This window comes from Acinonyx jubatus, chromosome A1 (genome assembly GCF_027475565.1).
Source record: "Acinonyx jubatus isolate Ajub_Pintada_27869175 chromosome A1, VMU_Ajub_asm_v1.0, whole genome shotgun sequence".
In the NCBI taxonomy this organism is placed as follows: Eukaryota; Metazoa; Chordata; class Mammalia; order Carnivora; family Felidae; genus Acinonyx; species Acinonyx jubatus.
Window position 1 is genome coordinate 194,665,087 of NC_069380.1, and position 27,993 is coordinate 194,693,079.

The 27,993-nt window shown below is 50.1% G+C and overlaps 1 protein-coding gene across 8 annotated transcripts in view; it reads right to left on the minus strand.

Moving 5' to 3' along the window:
* The window catches only part of ABLIM3 (actin binding LIM protein family member 3), a 109,286-nt gene that overhangs the window by 15,802 nt on the left and 65,491 nt on the right, over nucleotides 1–27,993 (minus strand). For 3 of the 8 annotated variants that reach the window (XR_008289275.1, XR_008289277.1, XM_027076827.2), the window contains 7 exons: nucleotides 22,196–22,283; nucleotides 10,469–10,527; nucleotides 8,366–8,437; nucleotides 4,093–4,248; nucleotides 2,484–2,513; nucleotides 1,879–2,008; nucleotides 1,101–1,199 (listed from right to left, as the gene is read on the minus strand). Coding sequence is in view for 1 of the 8 variants with exons in the window: in XM_027076827.2 (XP_026932628.1) it covers nucleotides 1,101–1,199; nucleotides 1,879–2,008; nucleotides 2,484–2,513; nucleotides 4,093–4,248; nucleotides 8,366–8,437; nucleotides 10,469–10,527; nucleotides 22,196–22,283 (634 nt within the window). In the remaining 7 variants the exon portion in view is untranslated. The remainder of the gene's footprint in view (nucleotides 1–1,100; nucleotides 1,200–1,878; nucleotides 2,009–2,483; nucleotides 2,514–4,092; nucleotides 4,249–8,365; nucleotides 8,438–10,468; nucleotides 10,528–22,195; nucleotides 22,284–27,993) is intronic. The other 5 variants (XR_008289281.1, XR_008289280.1, XR_008289278.1 and 2 more) reach the window with 4 other exon arrangements.

A 27,993-nucleotide genomic window follows, 5' to 3' on the forward strand; every position in this document is an offset into this window, starting at 1 on the left:
GGGAGAGGAATGGATGGATTCTAATGGTGCGGAAGAAGGGACACGCGGGCTCGAGTGGTGGGCATGCAGGCAGGAGGCGGCGCGTGCTCAGCAGGACCCCATGCAGGAAGGTGCCCCCTGCCTCCACCCTGCGGCCACGCCTCATTCCACGCACAAGTGCCCAGAATGCTTCAGCACCGTCGCCCTCCCACTCGCTCAAAAACAGACAGGATGGGACCTTTCCCGGGCAGTGGAGAAAGGTACAGATGAAACAGCAGGATGAGCTCCTGGGGAAAAGCGAGTGGGGAGTAAACACCTGAGCTCAGAGTTGGGAGACAGGGTTGAGGCCCGGCTCTGCTGAACTCTGGGCAAGACCCTAAGTCAGACCTACAAGGTCACCGAACCCCTGCCTTCCGCTTTATCTCCTATCACTCGCCTCGCCGCTCACCACTTCTAGGCACGCTGGCCTGCTGCCAGTTCAGTGTTTCAGGGCCTTTGCACTTGCCGTGCCCTCTGCGCGGGACTTTTTCCCTGAGATCTTCAATGGCTGGCTCCTTCTCATCTTTTCCCACCCCAGTCACTCTACCGCGGTGCCCTGTTTATTATGTTTACTGCACGTATCATCTACCTGAAATTACCCTTTTACTAAATTTCTTTCCACATATAAACACCATGAAGGCAGGACCTGGGCTGGTTTGAGCACATTTGCAACCTCAGGGCCCAGAACAGTGCCTGGCTGTATAGAGAGAACAACAGAGGCTCAGGAAAGCTAAGTAACTGGCCCCAGCTCGCAGGCTTCTAAGTGGTGGAATCAGGATTCAATCCCAAGAGTTTTGATGCCAAAGCCCAGGACTTCCAGCATGGTTACTGCCGGGTCCCGGCACAGCCCTCAGACACTCGAGGCACTTCTCCGGCTGCTTCGTAGTGGTCTTGATCAAGGCTGGCTCTGTCAAGTGGGTGGCCCAAAGCCCATGGGCGAGTCGGGACTGCAGGGTGGGTTAGTGTGGGTAGCTGGTTAGGGAGGGTCCCCAGGAACCGGCTTCTCTTCGCTGCCGGTGCAGGGAGCCCGGCGTCCCCATGGAGCATGCACCCGTGCTGGGAATTCCGGGCTGGCATCCTACCTGGGATGTGAAAGTGCTTGGGAGCCTGGTAAGAGGTCGGAGTGGAGGACCTCACATCTAACTGGCTATGGTATGGAGAGCTCCGGCCACTCTCGGGCCCTGGAGCACGCAGGCAGTGGTCCCCAGAAAGAACAGAGGCACAGAGAAAACAGGCATTAACGCGGTGGCAGTTAAGGCAGCAGTGACGTGATGACAGCAGGGATGGCGGGGAGGGGCTGTGCTCTCATGCACCGTGTCTGCAGAAACAGGCTGGACCCTGTTTTCTTGCCTCACCCCGAAGTCAGATTTTGTAGGTTGTAAGAATCAACTCCACTGAGCATCAGCAAGGTGACTTTGCACCTCTTAGCTCCCCACCACCCCTCTTGATTACTTCTTTCCTCCGTCCAAGCACCTGCTTCACCCCTAACCTCAAGGTGGCCGTGGATGGCCTGACCGGAGGGGGTAAGGCTGGGCCTGTTTCTGGTCCTCTGGCTCTACCCTCTGGCTCCAAGGCCAACGGCAAAGGAGTCTTCTTCCGGCCAAGGCTGCTGGGATGCCTGCAACTTCTCTCTTACCACCCGCCTTCCTGTTGCTTCTCAGCCCCTTCTCTCCCCCTGCTAGGGGCATCTCAATATGGCCCAGCTGGTCACCTGGGTGTGGTCACAGACCCCCAGAGGACCGTGCTGTGACGGAGATCTGGGGCAGGGGCCCTGTGCCGTCTCTGCAGCTGGCGACAGAGCCGGCCACTGCGTTGTCCCCCGGCTCTTCTTGTCCCTTTGGGGGCTTCCCCCTTCCTTACCAGAGCGGTAGTAGTGGTGAGGCGAGCGGGAAAAGGTGGGAGACATGCCCTGCCGGCTGTAGGTGGGGGAGTCGATGTATCCTGGGCTGGAGGCCCTTCTCTGTCGGAGGTCCAGGCTCTCGTAGATGTCCTGGGGGAAGAAGTGGGCTGTGAGCAAGGCCGGCGATGCGGCAGGCCTGTGGCTCAAGGGTCTAGCAGGCAGATGGGGGAGGGACATGGAATCTAGGATTCTAGGGGATCCAAAATTCATGGTGCTGCCCTTCTGAATACAGAGGCCCCCTCCCTGGGTTACACACATGGCCTGAGACAAGTTTTTGGGGCCTTCACCCATCACTCTGTCCCTTGAACAGAACCCGTAGGTCACGTGCCTGGAATCCTGGCCAAGGATCAGAGGAGCATCAGGGAGGCCCTCTCTGGGTAGAAGGGGTGCACCCTCTACTTTTTATGCCGCAGCCACTTCCTCCAGATCATGCTTCTAAGTCTCCTGTCTGTGCCGTGGTTGGGGAGCCCCCCAGCGGGCTGGGGAGGGGTGAAACCAGTGGTCGGCTTGGTCAGCATAAAGGGACACAATCATATAAAAGGTCTTCCTGAAGCAGCTCGATTACCTGGGAGTAGGGAGATAGTGTTCCCAGCGACTTAGAAGCGAAGAGTTTGAACGCCATGGTGGAAGGAGCAAAGGAAAAGAGAGGAGGGAGAGAGGAAGAGGGTTAAGTAGCACAGCAGAGGCCGGCCTGCAGCTGCTTCTGGGCCCCCTCCCCAGACAGCAGGTGCATTTAGCATACAGGGATACCAGCAGTGCCCACAGAGAGCAGGAAACCCAGAGATGGTGCGCTCCTTTTACCAACGGGAAACCAAGGCCCAGAAAGGGCATGGGGTGGTTTCGGGCCTCTCGTGTACAACGTGGCAGGGTCTTCGTTTGGACCCAGGCTTCTCCACCACAAGCTCAGAGCCATTTCCTGACCCCTCCTTGTCCTTCTACCAGTTCATGACCCTCTGTGGTTCATGACAACAGTGTGCAGGGTGGGGGACCCAAATGTAAGGCCAACTGAAGGCCAGGCCGCTGCCATCAACGTGGGAGCTGGGTTGGAGGGTGGTGTAGCAGACTGGAGATGAGACATCCCATCCTGCAGAGGGCGCTGGCCGCTCAGCCCCTGGGACACCTGCTCAATGTGAACACAGCTCCTTAGGTTTCCAGGACAAGTCAGAAATGCAGGTTGTTATGTGAAATCTCTCCGTGTGTAAATATTGGCAACGGATTTGCATTTTCAAATGCAAATTATTTATTTCACTACTTTGTGAGTGAAATAAAACAGATCTGGAGTTGGCTTTGGCTCGTGGGGCCCAGGGAGCCGTTTCTGGCTTCAGGAGCATCAGCTTCTACCTGACACTTGGTCCCCTGTTCCCGGTTCGTATTAGAGGCCCAGAGAGTCTCGGCATTGGGCTGTCCAACCAAAGAACCCTAATCCCTTTAGAGAGGAAGGGGGCAGTGCTGGGGTGGGGACAAGAACCTGGGTCCCTGCTCCCCAGGCCAGGCCTTCTTCTGCTTTAAACAATCTCAGTTCAGGGGCCATGGATGGGGCTAGAAGCTGCCTGAGATAGAGATTGCCAGGACCTTCGGGGTAACAGCCACGCTGCCTTCTCCAGAGAACACTTTCTCTTGTCCAGCCACCACTGAATTATTTCGAAAGCCATCTGATGCTGAATTTTTAAAAAGTGGCTCTTGCTCTGAGCATAGGGACTTAAGACCAGGTGCAAAAACCAGAGAACCAACCTACCAGGGATTATAAACCTAAGGCCACTGAGCCTGTCAGGGGGTGACAGCCATGGGCTGTGTATAAGATTACTCCACTAGAAGAAGAACAATAGCTCAAGTGATACGTGGTCACAGGTTCTCGGCTTCCATGTTGGGGTTCTCAGGGGGTGGCGGAGACTTGGGAGAACTGGGGAGCCCATGTCCCGCCTATAGAAGGCGCTGCTCCCCCCCTCTCCAGATGGTGGAAATTCTGGTGTACTGTCACCTGCTCTGATTTTTCAAGAAAAGCCAGATTTCTGGGTGAAATTTTGATTTTTAAATGTTGACTATAAATTCCAGTTTATAACAGTCCAGGGGCCAGCACTGTGGAAGCCGAAGTGTCTGTCTGTGATGGAGTGGCTGGGGACCCTGTGGGCCTCCTCTCCTTCGACAGCCCCCGAGAGAGGGGCGAGACGCCATACCTCTCCATAGCCACATCTCTCCAGCATCTCGTCGGACGTGTATCTGGAATGAGGCTCGTAGGAAATGAGGTCAGGGCGTTGTACCTCGTAGATGGACTTGACCTTGGGGAGAGCTGCCAGGTCTTTGTAATTAAGGATCTCATTATCCACTTTAGCCTGAGGAAGAGGAAAGGTATAGGAAAGAGGCAGAGAGATAAGAGGGAAAAGGGAGAGGACACAAAAACCAGGCACTGGGGCAACGAGCTTCTCCAGGTTCCGCTAGAGACAAGGTCTTAGGAAGATGAGGAGAGTGTTAGAATCAGGCAGGTCGTAGAGGCCATCCATTCCAACAGGGCTAACACTGATCGAGCGCATTTTAGGTGGGAGGTCCTGTGCTTTGCAGGAATTGTCTCCTCTAAGTGTCCGGATGCCTCTGTGAAGTCAGTGTCAATGTTACTACTATTTTTCAGAGAAGGAAACTGAGGCTCAAAACGTTCTGCACTTTGCACCGTAAACTTTGCACCAGTAGGTTTGAATCCAGTCTGAACCACACAGCCTGGGTGGGGACTGCCTTTTGACCCCTCACCCCACCCCCCGCCACAGGAAGGATATCCTCATTCATGGCTCCTTGAAGATGATGGAGATGATAAAGACAATTAACCATGGAGAGTGAAACACTAGCTAACACTGGGTGAGCACTCATCATGGGCCAGACTCTGTCCTAAGTCCCCTGTAGGAATGAACTCCCTTAACTCCTACAACTTACAACGCTACTAGTAGGCAATCCTATCATCTCGATTTTTTGAATGAGGAAACAGGCACAGAGAAATCAATGAACTTGCCCAAGGTCATACAACCAATAAGTAGCAAAATCAGAATTCAAACCCAGCCAGTTTAGCCTGGGAACTGGCCTTCTCCAGTAGCCTCTGCTAGCTTGGCAGGTGGAGAGGTGGAGAACTCTGCCGTTGGCTGAGTTCAGCCTTCTAGAACTGCATTGATCAAGAAGAGACAGCTTCCCCTTGCATGGGGCAGACCACATCTCGTGGCTTCTGAAGCCATGTCCTCTCCACGTCTGCATCCTCCACCTGTTCCCCCTGTGACCCGCTTCTGCTGTGGTCATCAAGGATCTGTCGCCCCATAACTACTGTGGCTTGCAAGGTCCTGACATGAGATAAACTGCGAGGCCACTAGACAGAGACTCCAAAGAAACTGAATTATCCTCATGACATTCTTCTAGTGCCTTGGGGCCCAGGTGAGTCTCCAGCCAAAGCTACGGCAGAGAGGGCAACTTTCATAAAGACCTTATGAGCACTCCTGTTTGAAACACTTTCCAGGGTCCTTCCACCATTCTGTCCTGGTCCCAGCCCACCACTGTTTGAGTACTTTGTGTTCATTCTCCATTGCTTCTAGATCCACTGTCCACTCCTCCTTGCCCTGATTTGGGCTCTGAGACCCCATGGGCTACATCAAGACTCCCTGGATTTCAGTTGGGTTGGGTCAATGCGCGGGGGGGGGGTCACCTGCAGACAGGGGGGTGATGGCGAGAGAGGCTGTGTACCTGTGTACCTGTCCCCTTGGCACCGCCCTTGCCCCGCTGGCTGTGGTGGGCATCGATCCTATCCAGGGTTGCCTTTCACGGCGCCAGCTTTCGCCAGGCCATCTCTTCAGGCTTAGGGTAGTGACAGCTCCTGCTGCTGTAGACCCTGCATGCCACACTTTGTCTTGTGGGTCCTCTAACCCTGCCTACACCTCTGTGAATGGTCCCTTCGCAGAACCTTCTCAGCTAAACCCTTAGAAATGCACCATGTCATCTCTGCCACAGCCTGCCCAGCTCAGGCACCGTATCTGTACCGATCTGGGGGTGGGTGGGTCAAGGGAACCTTGTGAGAAGGGTCCACCTGCCGAAGTAACTGCCGCCTTTTGTTGTGGGATGTTAGGTCTTGACCTTGAGAGCTCCTGGCATCTTGCAGACTTGTCTCGACCCATCAATATTCTTCTCAGTGCTTTAGTCCAAACCTCAGAAATACTAAATTTATATTTCTTCCTGTAGGCTTCTTGTTTATAGGGTTATAAATGAGCCTTAGGTTTGGAGGTGCAGTGATTGAACAGAGGCATCCCAACATAATTAGCCAGGAAGGAAGGCAGAGAACATGTGGGGCTGGTTGAAGACAAACCTCCTGAAGATGATTCTAGCAGTCAAGCGGGGGATGAGCAAAGCTGGAAAGAGCCTGCCCCCTCTAGGTCCAGTGATAACTCTATTTGAATACCAAACCTCAGTATTTATGAAAATTAAGCCAACACTCTTCTCTTTCTGCCTGTTATCGCATGTTCCCAAAGCGGTGGGATGGTTCCTTCCCTGAATTTGGAAGCCATGTTTGGAATGGCCTGATCGAAAACATGGCCCCCATGACGTGCAGTCACTCCCCAGAGCAGCTGAAGGTGAACGTTCTAAAAAGTGAGAAAGGAGAGTACAGAAAGGGAGACACATGTCTACACTGGCACGCGCGGGGAACTGATCTCCACGGGCAAGCTCCCCTCCCCCCCCCACCCCGGTGGACAGCTCAATGGCAGGTGTCCCCAGCTGCTCTTGTTCACTTGTATGGAGCTGTTTCTCAGAGGGGCGACACGGCGCTCTTTCTCCAGGACTCCAGGGTGCGCATCACCAGGCCTAGTTTGTTTCACAAAGGTTAGCCAGGCTCCTCAGAAGCAGGGGAGACCAGCCAGGGATGAAAGGCACTAGAGCACTGCTATATGTATGTATTCCCCAAGTTCGTATATCCTGGCAACGCTCTGCGGGAGACGTGCTCACTTCTGTCAATAGCCTTCTCATGGTGTAGGCCCTGAAACTAAGCTCACGAATTCTGCGTGCGTCTGGCCCGGTTCATAGCACCGGGGGGACGACAGTCTCTCTTGTTCTGGACAGGATTCTTCAGTGAGTACGGCCTGTGATCGAAGCGCTGGTCTGCGGGAGCCGCAAGGCAGTATTGACCATACTGAAGTTGCTGTCCATGGTAACTTTTAGGTCTGATTTTCATTGAACAGAGGAAGAAAGGAAAGGAAACAGTCCCACTAAGGGGCGTTATCCAGGGATCAAGGAGGAAGCTGGATGTGGATCTGAGGTAAAATCGTGATGAAGCAATGGTGGTCAGGGCCCACTCAGGGCTGGCTAGTTTGGGGACCGTATCTAGAACTTCTTACCAGGAGTGGTTTTCCTGCTGTAGACCGCTCCCCCGCCCCACCTCTTCTTCTGGCCTTTGTGGCCCCTCAGACTTGGGGAAGGCTGGAACAGTCTGCAGTCAGATGGCTCCTCTTCTTTGCTCATCTCTGTCCTCTCTGGCTCTGCCTCCCCCACCTGCTTTAATTCACTTCTGTTTCTCTCTCAGGTCTGAGCTTAAGTGTTTCTTTCTCAGGATTCTTCCTCCAGTTGGTCCTAGACTGTCGGTCCCTCTGTCCATCTGCACCATCATCAGAGCACCCTGAACTTTTTATTCCTAGTAGCACTTATCAGAACTGTGAGCGATTACGCATGTAGTCAATGTCATGAGGACAGGCATCAAGTCAGGGCACTTCACCACCATTTTCCAGCACAGACCCAGCCCAGAGGAGACACTTAGCACACGTTTGTTGAATGAATGAATGAATGAATGAATGAATTACATATCCAAGGGACTTCTGAGCTCATCTGGCTCAACTCTTGTCCCTTCTGCCATGTCCCTGCAAGTGATGAGTTTCTCTGTTTGAATGCTTCGGGGATGGGAGCTCAGGCACACACCTGCGGTCCTCTCCACCTTTGAACTTCTTAGGTCACCAGTAAGCTTTTCTTTACATTTGCAAATCCACATTCATACGGCTTCTTCTTCCTCTCTGCCTCCTTGTCACCCAACCCTATCTCCACACGGACCTCCCCCCCAGTCCCTACTCTGAATGCCACTCTGACCACAGATTTTGGTCTCACTCTTGTCTCAGTTAAACAATGGGGAAGGACGCACACTGCAGGGGTCTCAGAGCTCATCAAGGGCTCTTCTGTCTTTGCACTTTCTTGGGATCCTGCTGCACTTGATTATCCCCGTAACACTGTTTGATGTGGCTGTGTGCTCCGTGAGGGCAGCGTCGATGTCCTCCCTGTGCCCCACTGTGTCCTCAGGACCTGGCACAGAGTCTAGCACATGACAGGCATGCACAAGACATTAGCTGGATGAAAACCTCACAGCTATCTTTGGGGGTCCTTAGGAACTCTTTAGATCCCAGACTTGGGGCTAAGGAAGGCCTCTGGTGGCTGAAAAGTGATACATACGCAGATGACTCGGTTGGGTGATCCGATGCTGGAGCCAGGGGGTGAGATGGAAGTTTCGGACGTCCGCCTATGCTGTGGGAGAGAGGAGACAGAAGAGTGAGAAGGTGCACCTCACTCTGGAGGGGAGGAGGGGCGGGGAGGAAGAAGGTGGCTGTGCAGGGGACAGCGACAACACTGTGAAATGCACTTGCTGGCCTTCTGTACTTTCTCTTTATTTTCTGCCTTTTAAATCCATGTCTGAGTGTGAATGGAATTGGAAATGCACAGGACTTTGGGCTGTTGGACAGAATTTGGATTTTTGTTCACTTGTTTGTTTTACATATTTGAGGTAAGCATTTATTCATAAAATTTTTCATTGGGGGTTATCCTGCCAATAATGTATTTACTTTAAATGAATAAAATTGGTTAGTACTTATTCCTTAGCAGCTTGTTGATATAAAACATACCAGCAGGTTAAACTTCATGCAATTGCATAATGTATTGATTCTTTACAGGGTATCCATTGCGAATTAACATCAGCATAAGTGATAAACTTAAAAAATCTTTCTCTGAACGGTGGCAATGATGTGTTAATGGCTTCCTCAGCCGAATGGCACTATGTCAACCTCAGTGCAGCCCTGAGAGTGGCAGCATGTAGTTGAAAAGCAAACAGACCGGGGACCAAGCATCACTGGTGAACTATGTGATTTTAGAGATCCCGGATTCCCCATCTGTAAAATGAAGGGGCTGGTCTTTGGGATTGCTAAATTTCTTGCCAGATTTCTCATGGCACAGCTTAGAATTAAAGCATTCTACTTGGGGCTCTGGAGCAGTGTTGCCCAAACTGTGGGTCATGAACTAGTGATCCTAGTTCATGGGAAGATGAATTTAGGGGGAGCATTTGATGATACCGAGTTGCAGAATGGGCGTGTAAAATGTAAAATTGTATTTCATTCCTCTTGGTTAGATCAAGGAGGAAGTCTTAATTTAGTGCTAATATATTTTAGCAACTTTCTTGACAGTTCCTTTTTTTTTTTAAAACAATGCCATCTAGCTGGAATTTCTCAGATTTATTTATAAGAAACATTTCATTCGCATTGAATGTATTTTATGGTTGCCTTCTACTGTTAAAGCAAGTAATGCTGTTTTTCTTATTTAAAATAAGTTCTGTTAAGTAAAGAACAGTGGGTTGACGTAAAGAAAAAATATTGATACAGGTGATTCACAGCCATGGCAAAAGCATCAGGGTTGTAGAAGGATAACTGGATTTGAGAAATGCCACCCAAAAGGTGGAAATTGGGGAAGAAAGGGCAATTAGGTCTTTTTACATCTTAAATGGGAGAGGACCTGGAAGAAACAGGGGGAAAAAGAACCTCACGGCTCAAACAAAATTATATGTCAACAGACCAGTTCTTTTACAAAGAGGCATTTTGGATATTATCCAGTGCCCGTCCCCAACACACACCCAGGTTTCTCTTCCACAGTATCGAGGACCCAGGAGCTGGGCTCCTCCCTGCAGTCCTTGGAACAGGAACCCAGATTCACAGGACTTCTTGGTACTACTCAGAGCCGTAATTGAAAGGGACACAGGACCGCAGCTGGCCTAGCGTGTGCCTGGGGACACGGGCTGTGCTTCTGCTGGCAGCATTACTGTGGGCAAATCACCATCCTCTTTCGACTTTGAATTTCTCACAAGGCAAGAGAGGATAAAATTCCCTGTCCCATCTGATCCATGGGGTTAAAGAAATAAAATCAGAGAGTGGCTGATGCTTTGCAAACTGCCAATTCGTGTGTCAATAATCACTAATAAATGACCCCAGGCTCGGGAAAACCCCCCCGTGTGTGTGCTTCAGAGAGGCCGCATCTTTCGCTAAGGCGAAAGCCTTGTCCCAGGAATGCTAAAAACTCACATCAATACAGTGTTTCACGGTTCTCAAAGTGCTCTCGCATGCAATGTCTTTATCCCTGCAAAAGTCCCATGAGGCAGGTGTTACCATTAAGGAAACCTAAGGATACAGGTACACAGTTGGGAGCATGCGTACTAAGGAACAACTCCCTACTAAAACACAGGGCCCCCACCCGGTGGCAAAAAGTCTGGTCCGGCATCGCTACCGGCTTGCTTACCTTTAACTTCTTCTCTGCCCGGGCTGCCTGTTTGCAGATGGGGTGCCAAACCTCAGAACCTAAGGACACAGCAAAATAACAAAGGCTCGGACCTTTCATACCTACTAGTTTTCTTGCCATCCTCACCTCAGTGTAGTCCCTCAGCAGCACAAGTGCCCTACACAGGGGCCAGGAGCACCCCCAGGTGTCCCAGGCTCTTTGCTGTGACATCAGTTCAACCCCCCCCCCCCCTTTCTACCTGTCCACATCCTACCCATTCCTCAAGGTCCAGGTTCCACACGGCATCTTCCTGCAAACTTTCTTACCTGGCAGCTGGGAGAGACTTCTCTCTTCTCTGTGATCCATCTTTCTTTGTATCTTTCTTAACACGACCTCACATCACAGTAGCTTGTGGATTCATTGCCCTAACCAAATTAGAAGCTCCTCTGGGCAGGGGCTGAGCTTTATTCATTGCTGGATCTCCCGAGGCATCCAGAATGGGATTTTGCTCTCAGCAGAGGCCCCGTACGTGTTTTGCAGGGTGAACAGATGAGCGGATGATTGGCAGTGAGTGACAAGTAGCAGGTGGTCAATAAATATTTGTTGAATGAATGAATGACAGTGGAGGTGAAATAAAGTGACAGGCCATGGTGAACGCCAACCTCCTTTCTCTTCAGAGACTTATGACAGTCTACTAGATCTACCAACCGAAGGGGAGGTGGGGTCATGGTGTATATTCTGCTTGAGCGCACTGTTTTGACCTGCTAATTCCTAAGAGGCTCCAGACTCTTCAAATATAGTATATCGCAAATGCCCGCATTTTATTGTGGGCACCGAAGTCTAGAGGCCATCTTGGGAAGGCATGAACAACAGGTGGTTGGTCACATGTTGGGAAGAAGCCCCAAATATTACACATTCCCCAAAGAAGAGACAGGTGTCCTGGATTAGAAGGAAAAATAGGAACATATTATCCCTCTGGTGCCACTCCTCTTATTACCAGCCCTAAAAGGAAAGGAGCCAGCAAATGGCTGGATTCCTGAGCACCCAGATGGCATTTGTTTGTCTGACTTTGTTTTTAGGATATACTTTCCATTATGGTTTGTTGCCTGGAACCCCCAGGCCTGGGATGCGGGCCAAGCGACAAGGGGGTGGCGTAAAGTTGAAAAATTAGCCCCAAAAACGTGATACAGAGAGGATAGGCCTGAAGGTAAGGAGCCTGGAGTCTGGTTTCTGGAACCTGGATTCTTGCCTCCTCTCGGCCCCAGGCACACCCTCTCCCTGGGTTCCGGTTTCTGCGTCTAAATAACAACGAGGTGGAGTTTGGATGGTCTCAGAGGTTATTTTCATCTCCAAAATTTTAATCCTAGGCCCGGTTGGTCATTTATGAGCGAGGGACCTTTCAGTTTTGTTTGCTGAGTTTCTTGTGAGTTCCTAATAATTCAACACGAGTTTAATTCCTGCTCACGTAAAGTGCAATGGCTCTCGGAGCCCAGTAGAGGGACTCTGGGTCTGCGGGCTGGAGCCTGCCAGTCGCAGGGTGTGTCTGCGACCAAGTGATGGGTGGGGATCCTTGCTTTGGGGAGTTAGTCGAGAGAGCATTTCCGGGTCTGAGAAGCTGCTGAATCCACCAGGAGTTGTTTACCCCTGTGGCTCTGGCAGGAAGCACATGTTACAGGTCACGGGAGGAAATGGATGAGGGGGATACAGATGTCTAAGAAGGTCGTGAGATGAAGCGAAAGAGGCATCTGAGGGGAAAGAGGCAGGCAGAAGTTCTCATGGGGGGAAATGATGTGTAAAGAGTGGAGGTCAGACTAGATGGTCTCGTCCTGCCACGGACACAGTCTGTTCTGAAACAAAGCTGAGCTGCCAATGGCTTCAGCTCTCAGCATACGGGAAAGCAGGTTTATAGAAGTGGTGGGGGTGGGGGGCTGGGGGGGGGAGAATCAAAGGCGAGAAAGAAAATATAATTAGAAAGGAAAAGAAATCAGAAGTCTGGGAGCTGGCAGGATAGCCTCTAAATTAAACAGGGAAGGAACTTGCTGGCTGTGAGTGATAGACGAGGTGAGTTAAAGTAAGAAGAGGTAATCTGCTCACGAAGACCCTTACGAGATGATGGCCGGCTGAGCTTCTGCCACCAGCCACTAGCTCAACCGCGACACTGACAGAAAGACAGCATCCGGAAGGCCATTATTCTCTTCTGCGGGCTTCTCCTCAGAGTTTAAAACAGTTTCTGGCTCATGTGTGTTTAATAAAGACATAAATGAATGGGTGGTTGGATTCCCACCTCTGTATTTTTATTTATTTATTTTTTATAATTAATTAATTATTTTTAAAATGTTTATTCATTTTTTGAGAGAGAGAGAGAGAGAGAGAGAGACAGAGAGAGCAAGCACGAGTGGGGGAGGGGCACAGAGAGAGGGAGACACAGACTCTGAAGCAGCTCCAGGCTCTGAGGTGTCAGCACAGAGCCCGATGAGGGGCTCGAACTCATGAACCGTGAGATCATGACCTGAGCTGAAGTTGGAAGCTTAACCAACTGAGGCACCTAGGCAACCCCCCCCCACCTCTGTATTTTAAAATGAGACACAGGATGAAAGGTACCCAGAGGATGATGGTAACCAGGGCGGAGAGGGGACCCAAAATTAAGCCATAAAGTAGGGTTTTCACTGTGGAGAAGAGAATACTTAGCAGAATGGTGAAAAAGGTTTTTGATATCTTAATGACTCTCTGTGGGAAGAGCAATGAACTTGTTCTGCGTGTCGTATAATAAGGACCGGGGCAGAAGTTTCAGGGAATGAAAATTCAATGTCTGAGGACTGAACGGGCCCCTTTGAGAGTGAGCTCCCTGTCCCTGGAAGCATGTAAGTACACACTGGGTAGAAACATGCTCAGCAGGGATATTGTAGAGGAGACATACAATGAAGTAGTTACACTGATGCACGTAACTCCCTACCCTTGGAGATCCTGTGCTTTATCTTCACAGATTTCTCTGTATAGAAAGAATGAATTATTTGCCCCTATCCAATGATCCTGCTCCTTCTGTAAGTTTTATAAGGAGTGGGACTCATATCTGTCTTATCTGCAGATACAGCTGCAGGGACTGTAGATTCTCAATAAATACTCATTGAGTGAATGAATAAAACGAAAGACACATGATATTCTGTTGTAGGCCAGTTGAATCCCTTAAGCTGGGCTCAGAGATTTGGATAAGTGGTACAATCTAGACTCTGATTCAACAGCTACAATTCCAGAGTGAGTGTCTATCAGAGAGTCACTAGACTGGGGTTTAAGTGGGGTTTGGGGACCAGCTGTCCAGAATCCCGGTAAGATGCCCCCACAAAGTCCCTGAGGTCAACTCCTGGAGGCAGGGCCTGAGAATGTGTGATGTTAACAAGCTCCCCGGATAACTTATGACTCCAAATTGAAAAACCACAGGGCTGGATACCAGTTAATACTCCAAATTTGTTCCTTTGGAATGTGATGGGATAAAGAAAACCAATTTTATAAGACGTAAGAACGCTTTAACTTCTTGAAAGAAGTCAACACTTTTTGCTTGTTAGACTCCTGGTTTCATGAGTCATACCCTCGTCCTCTGAGACCATCACTGACTGTTCCAGGTCCTGCAGTTAAAACCTCCTGTAAACGTTATGGAAGTGAAGGGTTAGCTATTCTGTGTAAGCTGATTCAGAGGCTGAGATCTGAATCTCCAAAGCTGTCCCTCAGCTGGGTGGTAAGCCTCTTCTTTTTTTTTTTGGATCATTGGAAATTTTAATGCCAGATCAGTCCTGGTGCCACAGTCTTGCAGACCGCCCGGCCAGCGTTACAAACACAGCAGTGACCGAAACCGGCCCACCCAAAGGTTCTATCTGGCCAGCACGGTGTTTTTACATGAATGCTTTTAGACCCTGCAGGTGGCCAGTGACCCCTCCCTGCTGTCTGCCTCTCAGCCCTTCTTGTTCATTTAAGCAGGCATTTAGGTTTTTAAACCCGGCTCCCGGCCAGGGTGTTCTCTTACAGCAGGCTTCTTCTCCGGATTTCTCTCGACCACAGCAGGGTGAGACCCTGGATGTTCTCTGCTTTGTGGCAGCACTAGCCTTGGTGACCTAGGCTTGCTAGGATCTTGGATTGGCCCTTTGGCTCCTGGAAAATCCCTGCCTGGGCAAACAAATGTGCTGTGTCCACACACTGGAATATCATTCAGCCATAAAAAGGAATGGAGCACTGATACATGTTATAACATGGATGAATCTAGAAAACATTATGCTAATGCTAAGTGAAAGAAACCAGACACAAAAGCCCACATTTTGCAGGATTCCGTCTCTATGAAATTTCCCCAATAGGTAAATCTATACAGGCAAATGGCAGATTAGTAGTTGCTAGGGTCTAGGGGAAGGCAGTGGGAAGTGTCTAATGGGACACTCCAGCATATTCAGGGAAGCAAACATCATCTTCAGACAATCCTGCGCACTGGTAAATTTTCGCCGCATATCAGGCAATCCATACATTACTGAGTATACTATTCCTAAGGGGTCTGAATGCCACTTACACCTCGCTTCCTAGCTGCATCGTCCAGAGCAAGTCAGTTAGCTCTCTGTGCCTCAGTCTCCCCGCTGATAAAATGGGGGATGGGAATAGTACCTGCCTCGGAGCTTGTTGTGAGTGAGCATCAGTGAGTTACCATTCACAGAGCCCGCAGAACAAGGTCCGCCTAGAGTAGGTACCGTGACAGTGTTAGTGGTTGGGATTATTATTATCTTCCCTGCCCTACCTAAACAAAAATCTGTTTGCCAGGACGGCGGCGGAGCCCAGGTGCGCGGGAGTTCACAGGCAATAGTAACGGCTGATAGCAACAGGCAGGACGGTAATTAAAATGCGTGAGTGCTTTCTGTGTGTCGTGCATTCTTGTTATTCTTATTGTCATCATTATAACTAATATTTAGAGAGTGCCTAAGCCAGGCCTTATGCCATATACTTTATAATTGTAGTACTTAAGTAGATACTAACCGTGATGACTAGCATTTATTGCCCACGTAGGCTAAGCCCTGTGCTAAGCGCTATTAATAGCAATGGTAACATTGACAACACCCAGCATTTTTTAGTGCATGGCATCATAGGGAATGGCCACTCCACCTTACTGGATGTTTATATCAGCTCAGACTGGCAGAGCCGGGGGTCCCCGGCTGGGTGCTACAAGCCTTCATCATGCATTCGCTCATTTAACACAATAGCCTGGCGAAGTGGGCCTAAGGCTACCCCCTGTTTTCAGATGGGGAAATTGGGGTTTAGGGAGCTTAGATGTCTTGCCCGCCCGTCCAACACTGTCTCCTCGCCCTGGCCTGGGTGTGCGTATATGACCAAGTTGGGCTCCTCCGAGTCTCTCTGGGCTTTCTGTGCTTAAACTGGCGGGGAACGCTGCCTCCCTGTGCCCTCGGAGCCCTCCTTCCCCAACACAGAGGCAGCCAGTGCAGGGCGGGAGAGCGGGAGGCCACACAGAGAAAGAAGCATAGAGCATAACCACCTGCTGAGCCCTGTGCGCCCTTCAACCCAGCCCTGCTGTTTCTAGGTGCTTCTCAGTTCTGTGAGATGATCAATGCCCTTTTACCTAAAGTTGTTTCTGCCGCCTAAAAAGTCCAGACTAATAAAACATCTCATTGAGCTAAAATCCGAGTATCTGACAAGTTCTTGACTTGCCCAGCGGGCAATTTTGTTTCCCAGAAAATAGAGGAAGCAGCCAGGGAAATTGCTACTCTGGACCTAATTCTGACCAACGTGGACAAATTGGCTGGTGAAGTAGATGTGACATGTAACTGGCGAGAAAATGGCCACATCGTCTTGAGTTTGAGGTGACCCGAGAGAAGAAGCAAGTTGGAAACAGACTTTCAATCACCAACTTTAAACTACTATGCTATAATATTTTCTATAGGATTCAAGATGTTTGGTAACCCTAAAAGTCTAAAAAAAATATTGCAGTTCATCCAAAATGAAAATGTATTCTATTTAAAGTGAAATATGCTTAGTAGTTTCAGACTTTAGGAGATATCAATTTAGTACGGTAACGGGATATGTTTGAAGAGTCTAAAATTATGTAGCAGGATTGGGGAAACATGAGATTTAAAGTTTTTAAGCATTACTCCTACAAACTAAGCTGTCAGTGGAGAGATCCAATTTAAAATAACAATGCTAAACTACCAGATTATAGCAACCAATAATAGGACGTTAGTGCCTTTTAAAGTGTGGTTTGATGAGACGCGTCGATTATGACTGAGGGCTGGTGTTCTGCAATCCGAAGGGTGGAAGGCACCTGTCTTGAACATCTGCTTCCTCCATGCACCTCTTTTCAGGTGCTTGTCAGAGGAAAGAGAAACCTCCGCTATATATCAATGGCATCCCTGGCCGTGCCAGAAATACATACCTCCTGGTGCCAGGACCTTATATCACCTGAACTAAAAAAACAAAAACAAAACCCAAAAAGCAAAACAAAACAAAAACAACGTGATCTGAAATAGAAGAGAAGGTTTTGGTGTAATTATCAAAGCAAGCTTTCCAGGGCTCCGGTCTGGATTTGCATTAACACAGAACCAAGGCTCCTTACTTTATTTTGGGCCGTGGACACCTCTGAAAATTTGATAAAAGCTACAGACCCTCTCCTTAGAGAAATATACCTACGTGTGAACTTTGGTAAGCAACTTCGGGGGATTCATTGGATTCAGAAGGGCAACTACAAACCGCAGGTTAAGAATTCTGAAACTAAATGGAAGAAACTGCCCTAAACAAAGCCTAGGAAGATAGGCCAGCCTAACCTTGGCCCAGGGACATAAACTTTCTAAACTTTGTTGTTCTCTAAAACGGGGAGGTTAATGGCGCTTTTAGCTCATAGGGCTGTTGTGGGGAAAAAATGGGATTCTGCATTTAAAGCTCTCAGAACCGTGCCTGGCACATAGTAAGTGCTTCATGAATTATCAGCTGATGGAGTAGGACCTACAATTTGTTACAATACTTTCCTTAGCAGAGTAAGGTTTGTCAGGCTTTCATAACAGATTTCCTGCCTGTTGGTTTTAGTTAAATACATGAATGATGACAGAGACCTGCTTAGAACTGTGCAGCTGAGCTCCTGGGCTCCCAGTGATCCTCCCCCCCAGGTCCTTGGAATCGGGGTGTATTTAGTGTAAGAGAGAAGGACAGGAGCAAAGTCTGTCTTTCCTTTTTCCTGGGCATAGGCATTTTTAGAATAAGACCAAAATCTATCTCATGAATCACATTTGGGGCTTAGAAAACTCCCACCGATCCAGCAGCTGTAACCTTGTGATTTCAGTATGTTTTGCCCGAACCTGCGGCATTTTGGCGCTTATTTTGCTGCACAGATTCAATGACCTAATTTCCTGGTGAAGCTCAAATGACGGGTTTGGACAACAAACAGATTAGAAATCTGGCATCTTTACAGAAACAGTTAAAAGGCTGAATGAACAACAGAACTTAAAACAAACAAAAGAAAACTTGCTTGTCTCCCGGGGTCCAGGAAGTTCTCATCCAGACAGACGTCAGCCTTCTCCCAATTAGAGCTCATCAGAAAGCCATCACGCAGTGATTAAAACACAAACAAACTGACCAAAAGAAGCTCCCGAGGCTGGCTGCCAGTGCCTTGCCGTGTCCCGCTACAGAACTGACCAGACTGGGATTTTAGGGGGCGCCTGAGTGGCTCAGTCGGTTAAGCCACCGACTCTTGATTTCGGCTCAGGTCGTGATCTCACGGTCCATGGGTTCGAGCCCCGCATCGGACTCTGTGCTGACAGTGTGGAGCTTACTTGGGATTCTCTGTCTCCTCTCTCTGCCCCTCCTGTGCTCATGCTCTCTCTCTCTCTCTCTCTCAAAATAAATAAATAAACATTAAAAAAAAAAGGCCGGGTTTTTAAACTTTGCAGCCTTCCTAATGCTCTCTCTCATGTATGTTGCTTCATGGGGCACCTAGCACATTCATTCCCTCCCATATTCATGAGGACCTTGTGGAGCACACCTGCTCTCTGTGGGTGAGGTGTGTGGGCCTGCCTCAGTTTCTCCACCGTGTAATGCTTCCGCCCACCGCAGGCCTTTGCACCTGCTGTTCCCAACGCCTCCACCATCTTTCCTCCCCTCTTCACCCTCCCACCTCCTACTCATTTCCAAACTCTTGGCTTGAAATCTCCCTTCTTCAGCAGAGCCTCCCCTGACCTCCCAGACAAGATCAGGAGGCCAAAACATTCCCAAACCTTCCCTTCTCTGCACTTAATCACAGCTTCTCATTGTGTTTACACTTCTATTTAAGTCGGTCTCCCGTCCTGACAGTACACTTCACCCACGAAGCAAGCTCTCGTGCCTCATTCACGTCCAAGCACCCAGCACGTCACGGAGAGCCTGGCACATAGAAGGGCCCCAGTTTGAATGCATGAATGAGAGACAGAGTAATTTTCCCCGTCTTATAGGTGAAGGAAGAGACCCAGAGAAGAAAGGTACTTCTCAAGGTCACTGCCCATCAGCAGAAGTACTGGTGCCTGAACCCAGGAGTCCAGGCTCTCAGCGGGCTCTCCCTACTTCTGTGCTGCCTACGAGGAGAGTTTTCTACCCCCACCCAGGGAGGGTGTCCAAGGCAATCTCAGTGGGAGCAGAACCCCCTGGTGGCTGCCTCCCCCACGACACCCACAGCCGGAGTCAGCATGACTCCAGCACGGGATGGCCTGGTCCCCCTCATTGTAGAATCACTCAACATCCCTTGAGGCAGGTCCTTGAGCGCCCTGCAATTACTCCCACTCTCCCAGGAGCCAGGAGGGTCAGAATGGAGATAATTAAGGAGGAGGGTGACAGGCCCTTCCTTCATCACCAAAAATATCTCCCACCTCCCGCAGGCATCTCTGTCGTAGGTTTGATTGTGCATTCTCTCGAATGATTACAAAGCTGTTCACCTCATCACTTAACTCTTTCAGCATTCTATGAAGTTCTGGCCAGAAGCAGGGCTTAGAAGATTCTGGTACATAAGGATGTGAGCTCTGTGAGGGCAGTCAACTTGTTGGACCTCGCTGCTATATCTCCAGTAGTTAAGGCAGCACTGGGCACACAGGTGAAGGCTCAATAGGTATTTGTTGGATGAATGAATGAACTAAAAGCTTTCCATGTGTCAGGAATTTGCTATGCCGTGTGGGGACCGTTACTAGCCTATTTTACAGGCTAGGTAACTGAGGTTCAGGGTTAAGAGGCTGGCCCAGGGTCAAGAACTCAGGAAGCAGTGGAGCCAGGGTTCAAGGCACCCAATAGGGCAAGGTTAGGATTGAGAATTCAGGCAGGGAGATAAAGATGTTGATTGTTCTAGTGATGTGAACGAGAGAACGGTTTCAACACTAGGATATGTGTTCGCCAGGAAAGGGGGAGAGGAATACCATGCAAAAAATTTCCAGACTAAGTGCAAAGTCCGGATTGCCATGGACGCAGGGCTCATGAAGACATCATGCAGTTTGCTGAGACTCAGGGGGAATGTCCTAGCACATAACCCAGGGTCCTGCTGCAGCACGCACTCAGGGACCCAGGCACCTACAGATCAGTACTGATGGAAGGAGGAGGTCCAGTCCTCACAGGGACCTAAGTAACAGGCAGAGCCTGGGTCCCGGAGGTGAGATTGAAAGAGCCCTGGGGTGGGAGTCATAAGACCAGTCTGGCCCTACGTTCTCTACCTGTCTCTGGGCCTCACATTTCCCATCTATACCATGAGGTTGTTACGTTACAGTCTAGGGTGACCTGTGGGATCCTTCCATCTCCAGTACTTGTATGACTGTACATGCAAGCAAGTATTCGTAAATTCACAGCATCTTAGGAATGGTCACCTAGTTCAATCCAACATAGGAATTCCTGCTCCGGCAGTCCCAGTAGATAGTACGAGATTCTGTTGACTCTCTCTAGGCCAGTGGTTCTCAACAGAGAACTATTCTGCCCCCCAGGGAACATCTGGCAATGTCTGGCATCTTTTTGGTTGTCCCAATGGGAAGGAGTACGTTACTCGCACCCAGTGGGTAGAGGCCAGGGATGCTACTAAACACCGTGCGATGCTCTGGCCCCAAATGTCAGTAGTGCTAAGGTTGCGAAGTCCTACTCTGGGCAAAGGCACTCACTGCAAGTGGAGGGAACTTGTGGCCGTGGGCATTCGTGGTAGAACAAGCCTGCTAGGAAGACACGCTCTATGTAACTGTGTCCCCGGCCTTAGTTCTGCCTTGTGGGGAAATCTGGAGGAAGAGCCCTCCTGGGGCTATTCAAACATCTGGGGATGACTAATCGGCCAGCTATCCAACTAATCAGCCAACAGTGACTACCTGTACAGTGAGTACTTGTGGGATCAATGTCAGGATCAAAAGGTCTCAGGGAGAAGGCCAAGGACTCTGCTGCAAGCTGGAGAAGCCTGGGAAGAAGCCTGTGGGCGGGGTGGGGGCACCTGAGGGGGTTACAGAGTCGGCAGTGACTAACCTGGGCCAGGAATGGCAGGATTTCCAAACGGGGGCATGGAAGACTAGAATGTTCCAGGAGGCAGGCAGCAGGGCATGTGTTCACTGTCCACCCCTGCCCACCTCCCAGCCTCGTTTCTCCTCTCCGTCTCCTCCTGGTCTCCCACGCCTGTCATTTCTTTACCCGCCTCTATCCCCTCAGGGGGCATATCCCAGCCCTCCCCTGTTTGTCCAGTTAATGCCCACCCATCCTTTGGATCCCCGCTCCTGGCCCTTCCTCAGGGGGTCTTCCCTGACATGCACCCCACCCATTGAGTGCTTTCAGCGTCCCAAGCCTCCCCCCTTCATAAAGCTTATCACTATTGACAGTTATTTGTGGGATTACTGACTGCACCCCCCCACCCCCCCGTCGGGCCGTAGGGCAGTGGGGCTCGGGCTGGAGCTGGAGCTCACTGACGACCCCAGGGCAGAGCTCACCCATGGTAGGGTCTCAAAAAATAGTTGTGGAATGGACGGAGAAGCAACTGGAAACTGGCTTTGGCAGCTGAGATGTGGGGCTTGTCCAGGGCCAGAAAGAGAAAGGCAGCTTGAGACCTCAGTGAGAGGGTCCTAACGCAAGGCTGAAGTGTTGGTACCTGAGACGGTGGGTGGGGAGGGGCCCTGAAGACCTCTGGGCAGGGCTCAGGGCTCTGCCAAGGACACGACGATGCCCCGGGAGGATGGACGATGGAGCAGACGATGGAGGACAGAGCAGAGCCTGAGGACTAATAAAGAAGGCTTGCAAGGATCCTGGGGCCTGACGGCTGGGCCCTCTGAAGTGGCGGAGGGAAACCAGCCCCTCTTTGCTTCCATTCCTTTCGGTGGATCCTGAGCGTCCCTGGGAGGACCCAGCCTGCCGTGGTGCTCGGAGATGTGGGGGGAAGGGGGGAAGCGGGGGCAGAGGCTGTGGTGCTGCCTGCCACACAGGCATATCTCTGAGGTCCTCTGTCCCCTTGGCCTGCTTCAGCTCAACCTCCCGCCCCCAGGCAGAGCCAGGGGAGTCTGCTCAGAGCGCTGCCAGGGAAGCAGGCCAGCTAAGCAGCGGGCGGAGGCGCACAGGGACGGAAGGCAGATTACATGTCACTTCATATTAGCCACACCGGCAACTTTGCCAAACCACCCAGGGAGGGGCGAGTTAATTGCAATCTTGAGAAGAAGCCAAAGCAAAGATAACACTGAAATGAAGGAGACCGTGTCTCCTTTATAGACATGGGTGGACAGGACTGCCTTCCACGAGGCCGCATCTGCCTACCTGTGAGGTACATCTCCTCTCCTTCGGTGAACATCTGGTGGCAACGTACGCATCTGGCACAGGTTGGGTGGTAGTGCTTCCCTCCCGCCTGTGGAAGGAAAAGAAGAAATAAAGAGGTCAGAGCTGGGGCTGCCGTCCAGGGGGCAGGTTGGGCCTGAACATCTCCTGGGCGCATCAAGGGTGTTGGTACTTTCGTGAACCACTGAAAAGCCCACCCAGGAAGCTTGGTGATTCCACACCACGGGTCCCTGAAGGCAGGTCAGGGGGCTTCTCTGGACACCTGCACTTCTATTCTGGCAGTGCAAGGGCCCCTTAACAGCCTTGACAGCCACTGGTCCATCATTTCCAGAAGAGGAAATAATCTTGCTTTGAAGATATCCCAACAGTTCCCCAGGAATGGGGCCCTTGTCACTAGTGGCACCCAAGTGACTTTGAATGTACCTGGACCTGCGATTTAATAACGTTGGATCAAGGGCAGGGGGGGGAAAGGCCTCTTTTCCAATCCTCTGTCAATTTTTCGTTTTCTTTTTTAAGTTTTATTCATTCAGTTAATCTCTACACTCAATGTGGATCTCGAACTTACAGCCCTGAGATCAAGAATCGTACACCGTTCTAACTAAGCCAGCCGGGCACCCCGAATTCTTCTGGTTTCTTCAAGGACAGAGACCAGTTTGGTGCTACTGTGTCTTTAACATCTATCCGAAACTTACTAACCTACCTTTTTTTTTTTTTCTTTTTTGAGACAGAGAGAGACACAGCATGAACGGGGGAGGGTCAGAGAGAGAGGGAGACACAGAATCCGAAGCAGGCTCCAGGCTCCGAGCCGTCAGCACACAGCCCGACGCGGGGCTCGAACCCACGGACCGTGAGATCATGACCTGAGCCGAAGTTGGACACTCAGCCTACTGAGCCCCCCGGGTGTCCCACTAACCTACCTTTTTAAGAACGAGAACAGATTTGAGGCTTGGAGCCTCCAACAAACAGTAGAATTTAGCAAGAGCTGTGGGTTATGTTGTTGTTGTTGTTGTGTGTGTGTGTGTGTGTTTTTTTTTTTTTTTTTTGGTTACTGGCAGTATAGCAAGTGATCCTGGTTTTTCCTGTTACATGTTTTTTGTCTTTTTTTTTTTTAAATTATTTGTAAGTGAGCCAGCTTTTGGTGGATCCCCAGTGCCCCTGGAAGGACCCAGCCTGCTGTGGCACTCGGAGTTGGGGGGGGGGGGCGGGGAGGTGGGGTAGAGGCTGTGATGCTGTCTGCCACACAGGCATATACAAGGTCCATAGACGTGGCAAAACTTGGCTTTTGGGGCTCCGTGGACAAACAATGGGCCCCACAAAGGCAGGACCTGTTGGGGACCTTCCGACACCGATGCTCCGGGCCTGTGATTGCTGCACCTGAGTGCCTCCGTCCCAACCCCAGCTCAGCCCAGTCTGGTTTCGGTAAGCCGCCTTGACGATTCCCACTTTCTTTCCTTACAACTATTTCAAGTAAAAATGTAAATGATTTGCAAGTGCAAATTCTTCTGTGGGGCAAGACACAGCCTCAGAGAAGGCGACGCCTCTAGGTTTCGCCAGAAGCAGTAGAAGCTGGAATCGTGAGGGCTTGTCACCCGTGCGGCACTCACTCCCGCGCTGACGGCTGTGACACTACAATCCCAGCCAAGAGGGTGTGATACATAAGGGTCCTTCAGGGGCATCTCCAGACTCTCTATATGGAGGAGGTTGGCTCAGCACTGGGGTTGGAAGCGGGGGGGCTTGTTTTGAAGGCGCACTTGACCTTGAACAACACTGCTTTGAACTGTGGTTTGAACTCACCACGTACAGGTGGGTCGTTTTTCTGACAAATGCGATACGATACCGTAAACGTATTTTCTTTCCTTATGATTTTCTTAATAACATTTTCTTCTCCTTAGCTTACTTGATTGTAAGAATACTGTATATAGATAGGGCGCCTGGGTGGCTCAGTCGGTTAAGCGTCTGACTTCAGCTCAGGTCATGATCTCATGGTCCGTGAGTTCGAGCCACGCATCAGGCTCTGTGCTGTCAGCACAGAGCCCGCTACAGATCCTCTGGCCCTCTCTCTCCTTGCCTCTCCCCCATTCATGTTTCTCTCTCTCTCTCAAACATAAATAAATAAACTTAAAAAAAAGAATACCATATATAATACACATATCTCAAAATACGCGTTAATCTATGTTTATGTTATTGGTAAGGCTTCCAGTCAACAGTAGGCTGTTAGGTAAGTTCTAGGGGAGCCAAAACGATACACGGATTTTCAACTCTGTGGGGGTCGGTGCCCTTAACCCTCGTGTTGTTCAAGAGTCAAGAGTCAACTGCAAAATATGCATGCGAGGGCAGGATTAGTTTGGGGGGATAGGCCTGAGTGAAATTGATGGGTACTGGGGGATTATTAAAGGCCCCCCCCCAAGCCATCATTTGGGTGGATGGTAATGGGTTCCTTACAATTCAAAAATTATAATTGAATAATTCTAAAAAATATATAATTGAGTAATTCTCAAGGCTTATGTCTGAATCTTTTTGGGGGGTGGTGGGGTGGGGCATGGGCTTGCCTATTCTGGAGATACTTGATTTATTCTAAAAACTTAGCAAGAATGAAGAACGGGGCAGATTTTTCAAAATGAAGACTTTCAAAAAAAGTCTCCAATGTTCCTGTTTCAGTCTCGTTTGTGGGGCTTCCCACCGGTGATAAAACGCCCTTCTCATCATCGAAGCAAACTGTGTTCAGACTTTGGAAGGAGCCTGCTATTTTCCCAAGCTGAGATGTGGGACTGATTTTCTCCTACCATGACAAGGATAATCGGTTTAATGAGTAGCTTCTTCCTACTTTGTGTCTCTTTATCATTTCAATTATAGACCTGTTTTCCAGGGAGGCAACAGCGCCTTGGTGCAACTGAAGCCTGGCGTCTTCCTAAATGTCATGCCCCGTCACCCTGCCCCGGCTGGGAGAGGGTGCACAACATCTCAGCAACAGCTTGGAAGCGAGTTGGGGAGGGAGGCTGCCAGAGCAGCCAGCACCAGCATAAGGGAAACCAAATCAGCGAGGGAATACGGGACATTCTGTCTGTTAACACACCAGAATCGAGAAAATAGTGGACAAAAATGGGGCAAATTGGACAGGACCGAGAACCACAAGGTTAGGAAAGGCAGTACCGGGATACTACCTTTGTCGTTCTCCTTGGAGAGGACAGAGACTAGGAAGGAAAGGGGCTGCGGAGTGGCCTAGGGAGGGCATGGGAAAGGGGGGGATGGGATTTAATTCAGTGCCTATCGTGTACCAGCAAATGCACTGGGTCCTGTGGTGGGCAACTGTTATTTTTGCCTGGCCATTGTCCTTCCCCCTTCTTCCAGAAACAGCTTGGGGGTCATGCGAATAGGCCTTTCCTGAGTGGGACTACTCATTCCCCACATCAGTCCATGTGGTTAAGTAGGGCAGACCCCACCAACAAGTGTATTCCAACTCTGTGGTCCTAGTGATTGGTTTGGAGATGGGCCTGAGATTGTCCAGTGAGAGCCAGTCCCGGGCTGAGCTATGAAAAAGAGAATCTCTCCTCCTCCTGGGCATGCTGTCTGATAGGATATAAGCCTGGGGCCAATGGTGTCCAACTTCCCCATCATGAAGGAGAGCCTTCCTGAGAATAAGGCCCACACAAGGTACAGTGGAGCCAAGATGGTAAGATACTCCAAATGCATTTGTTTGAGCCCTGGATCCAGCTGTGCCTGAAGCAAGACCTACTCCTGGGCTTTTTATTATGGGAGCTGATAAATTTCCTTTTTGGTCTGAGCTATTTGACTATGGTTTCTGTGCTTGCAACCAAAAAAGTCCTCACTAACTGTAAAGACACTTCTGTACGTGTCCTTTACTCTCACACGACTACCACACTTGTAAGACTTCTGACATTAGATGTGTGTATGTGTGTGGTGGGGGCGGGGGGGGGGGTTCCATTGCAAGCAATTCTCTGAGACGCCAGCTGGATGTCCTGTAGCTTAACCGGTTCTGACACTATTTACCTAGAAAGAGTATCAGACCCCACAGGTTAAGGGCTCAGTCCTACATGGCTGCCCCTCCCCCACTTCAGATGCCAATCTCAAGTCCCAGGTTGTCACTTGTGCTTCTGACCGACTGGCTATAAATTGGGGTTCCCATGACCCCCCAACTTGGGCTCAATAATTCACTAGCGTAGCTTACAGAACTCAGGGGAACACTTATGTTTACTGGTTTATTATACAAGGGGATGACAAAGGGTAGAGATGAACATCCAGGTGGAAGGGGTTCGTAGGACAAGGGGTGCGGGAGGAGGCGTGGAGCTTCCATGGCCCCTCCCAGTGCACCAGTCTCCTAGAACCTCCACGTGTTCAGCAACCCGGAGGCTCTCCAAACCCCACCCTTTGGGGGTTTTTATGGAGGCTCCATCACAGAGGCACGATCCATCATCACCTCAGTTTCCAGACCCTCTCTCTCCCCCTTCTGGGGGATGCGAGGTGGCCCTGAAAGTTCCAAGCTTCTATTCATGGCTAGATCTTTCTGGTGTCTAGCCCCCACCCTGAAGCTCTCCAGGAGTCCACCGGCAGTCACCTCATTAGAACAAAAGCCACTCCTATCACCCAGATTTAGGAAGAGATTTAGGAACTCTGTGTCAGGAACCAGGGTCAAGGGCAAATACTAATATTTATACTATTAATGTATATAAAATCAATACAAAAGATGCTCCTGGTGTTCTTAACACTTATGGAGGTTGCAAGTTTTAGGAGCCCTGTGCTGGGAACCAGGGACAGAGAGAAGTTCATATATTTTCTATTATTTCACGCTAACATATCCATCAGGAGTTAAATAACAGCAGTATTTGCCATGATAGATAAAGACTCTAAGTCTCAGAGAAAGTGACTTGGTGTCAGGTTTCATGGCCGGAAGCGGTAACATTGGAATCCAAGTCTGTTTCACTCCAACCATGTATCTCATGACATCACATGACCTCAAAGACCACTGAGTGGCAGAGAGCTGTGGCCACGTGTGTGGGATATAGGAGTCTGGAGTCCTAGATTTTAGCTCCGGCTCTACCAGAAACACTGCGTATGACCTTGGGATTGCACCACACGTCTTGGGGCTCCCTTTTCTCATCTGTAAAATGAGGAGGGCTAACTAGTTGATAGCTAAAAGTCTCTTCCAGCTTTAAGAAAAAAAATCAATACGTCCACGATGCTAATGGAGCCTCATACAAATGGAATCAATCGAAACCCGGTTACACCAGCAGCCTGAGAGGAGGCTCCCCGGATGCTCAACTGCTCAACGCAGCAGCACAAGGGAGAAGACAGCCGCCGCAGACAGTGTCAGAGCGGCTTGGAAATGCTGGGATGAGTTCCCGTCTGCAGCCCTGTGTGTGATCCAAGTGTCTTCCTTCTCGAACGAAAAAGTCTGCTTTTATGACCGCCCATCCCACTGACCCTTTACCCCACTACAATGCAGATGCTTCTCTCCTATAATCCAGCTGACCTCAGACTGTTCTGAAGGTCACCTTTCCCCACACTCCACAGCTTCTTCTCAGCGCGCATAGTCCTCAACTGCTCCGCAGAATCTGACCAACACTGGCCGACCTCGCCACCCTTTCTGAAGCTCCTTATTCTTGTGGTCCAGGTCCCTTTCTCCCCCCACGTCCCTGACTGCTCTTCCTCTTTCTCTGACACCTCACTCCCCTTGTGCACCTGTAAGCGGCCACTCCCCCAGGCTGCCTTCAGCCCTTCCTCCTTCTTCCTCCTTTCTTCCCTCCCTCCCTCTCTCCCCCTCC